The following is a 2,565-nucleotide window of genomic DNA, read 5'->3' as shown; positions in this document are numbered from 1 at the left end:
AAAATGTGGGAGCTTGTTTGACCGACTTTAAAAATTTTGGTAGGGAAGTCAAATGTTTTATCGGGCAGCGGGATGCTCAAATGTTCATAGATCAGCTTGAAGTGCTTTCTGAAACTAGGCCAGGGTTTTATTTTGCATATGAGGTTGATGAGAATAAGTGTTTGGTTCGTGTTATTTGGGCTGACGCAGAGGCACGTCGAAACTACTCACTATATGGTGAGGTGATGACATTTGACCCAACCTATTCAACCAATAGGTATGACATGAAATTCTGTCCTTTTACTGGTGTTGATCACCACAAGAAGTCGGTCACCTTTCGCTTCACTTTTGGGTCGGAGAACGACCGCATTTCATTTGGGTTTTTCAGAAATTCTTAGAATGTATGGGTGGAAAGGAACCCAATTGTTTATTTACCGACCAATGCCCGGCAATGAAAATTGCGATTACTGCTTTGTTTTTAAGACTGCGCCCACCGTTATTGCATGTGGCACATCATGCGAAATTACTGAAAAGGTAGGCACGACACCGACCAAAGAGACAGATTTTGTAAGTAAGCCGTATGAATTCTATTGTGCGGGATTCTCGACCTTGAGCCTTTTGATTTTGAAGAGAAGTGGTCTGCATTGATCGAGGAGTTTCATCTGGAAGATAATGGATGGTTAACATATATGTTTAACAAGAGGCAACGTTGGATTCCTAGGCTTATTATCGTGACATTCCTCTTGGTTGTCTTCTCGAAACAACCCAACGTTAAAGAGCATGAACAGCTTCTTCAAGCGGTTCGAGAATCCTCGCGGCACACTTGTGGAATTTTGGTTGCGCTTCCAAAGTGCTATGGATCAGCAAAGATACACCCAAAAGTCCCTTGATAGAGACAAGTGATCTCTGTCTACACAGAACCAAAACCATGCTTCATCTTGAGATTCATGCATCCACTGTGTACACACACGCACTCTTTTATGAATTCCAAAAGCAGTGTGTCTCTTCTTTGAATTCATGTAGCGCTGGAGATTCTTCAAGGGATTCCACTACAAGGTTTCTTGATGTTGAAGATGCAATATTGCGTACTACGTACACTGTAGCATTTAATCCCACAACTTTTGATGCAAAATGTTCATGTAAGATGTTTGAGAGGAAGGGATACATCTGCAAACACATTATTTGGATTTTATCAGGTAAAGGGGTTAGGAAGATACCTGAACAGTACCTTTTGAGTAGGTGGACAAAGAACACCAAGAAGATGCCTCTTTATGATGTGCACGGGCAGTTGATCGATGATTTTGATTCCTCAGATGTGAGTAAGCTGCAGATTTCAAATGTTTGGTCGAGTTCTACTCAACACTGTCTCTCGATAAAATCTCTGCCTGAAAATCACGTAATCGAACTGATGATTTATCAAGGCATTTAGACAGAAATTCAAGCCCGGCCCTGAAACAATGACCAAACAACAAGAGTTAGAGATGCTTCTTGGGGTTAAGTGTTCAGATGAGGTTCAGATATTACCACCAGTTAAATGCAAAAACAAGGGTAGTGGCAAGAGGTTGACCTCTAAGAAACAAATGTCCATTGAAAAGGCACAAAAGCCGAAAAGGTTTTGCAATAATTGTAAACAAATGGCACATAATGATAAACGCAACTGCCCTAATCCAAATTTCTTTGAGACATCTGAGCACTCGGGTGATGATAATGAATCTGATGTAAGTGATTTTGCTAACTAAATTCATTATTTCATTATGATTGATTTTTAATTTGTGTGTTTTTTGAGAAACAATATCACATGCAACTCTAAATAATATCATGTCTTTGTATATGAAATAGTTTCACAAATATAAACGATTTATTATCATCCAATTTTGTCTTGTTGTGAAAGAATATCACCTGTACGTCTAAATAATATCATTCATCATTGTATACAATATCACGATTACTTACATGTACAACATCTTTCTTTGAACTATTTCTTGTGTTCTTTGTTTTGCTTTTTTTGCGAGACTTCTTCACTTGTGGATGTTGATTGAGAGCTTGAGTACGTGCTGTTGAAGTCTATATTACTCGTGTAGACAATTTTTTCTTGTTACCCAATACATTATCAAAGTAGGAACATTATCAGAGATACAAGCAATTGATTGTAAACAATATCACGGTTACTAAACAACAATATCACTATTTCTTATAAATAATATCAGAGATACAGTACTTTTATGAAAGAAAATCCAATTGATTGTGTTTGACCACCAATAGCGCAGCAATTTAAAAAAATAAGTATCAGCTAATTAATATCAACCTGTCTCTATAACAATATCAAATCTCATAACAAAAAATATGACACATTTTTGTTATATTGGGATTTAATTTCTCTCTCGAATTTTTAAAATTAAATCTCACAATATCACCTTACTCACACGACAATATCGGACTCTAAACCAAAAATATCAACGAAAAAAGGATACTTAAATCCCTATTAATTTGTATAGTATGTTGAGAAACAATATCACACCAATCAAAGAAAAATATCACATCACACTTGAGACAATATCACACATTTACGTGATATTGGGATTCAAT

At 36.6% G+C, this 2,565-nt stretch overlaps 1 protein-coding gene across 1 annotated transcript; it reads left to right on the top strand.

Moving 5' to 3' along the window:
• The first annotated feature begins 759 nt into the window (after nucleotides 1-759).
• Nucleotides 760-1,718, top strand: LOC141654923 (uncharacterized). The gene is made up of 3 exons (XM_074462031.1): nucleotides 760-878; nucleotides 1,003-1,294; nucleotides 1,401-1,718. The coding sequence occupies exons 1-3, from the start codon at nucleotides 760-762 to the stop codon at nucleotides 1,716-1,718; spliced, it is 729 nt and encodes a 242-aa protein (XP_074318132.1).
• Nucleotides 1,719-2,565: the final 847 nt, after the last annotated feature.

This window comes from Silene latifolia, chromosome 5 (genome assembly GCF_048544455.1).
Source record: "Silene latifolia isolate original U9 population chromosome 5, ASM4854445v1, whole genome shotgun sequence".
NCBI classification, from domain to species: Eukaryota; Viridiplantae; Streptophyta; class Magnoliopsida; order Caryophyllales; family Caryophyllaceae; genus Silene; species Silene latifolia.
This window is presented reverse-complemented; position numbering and strand designations above follow the sequence as displayed.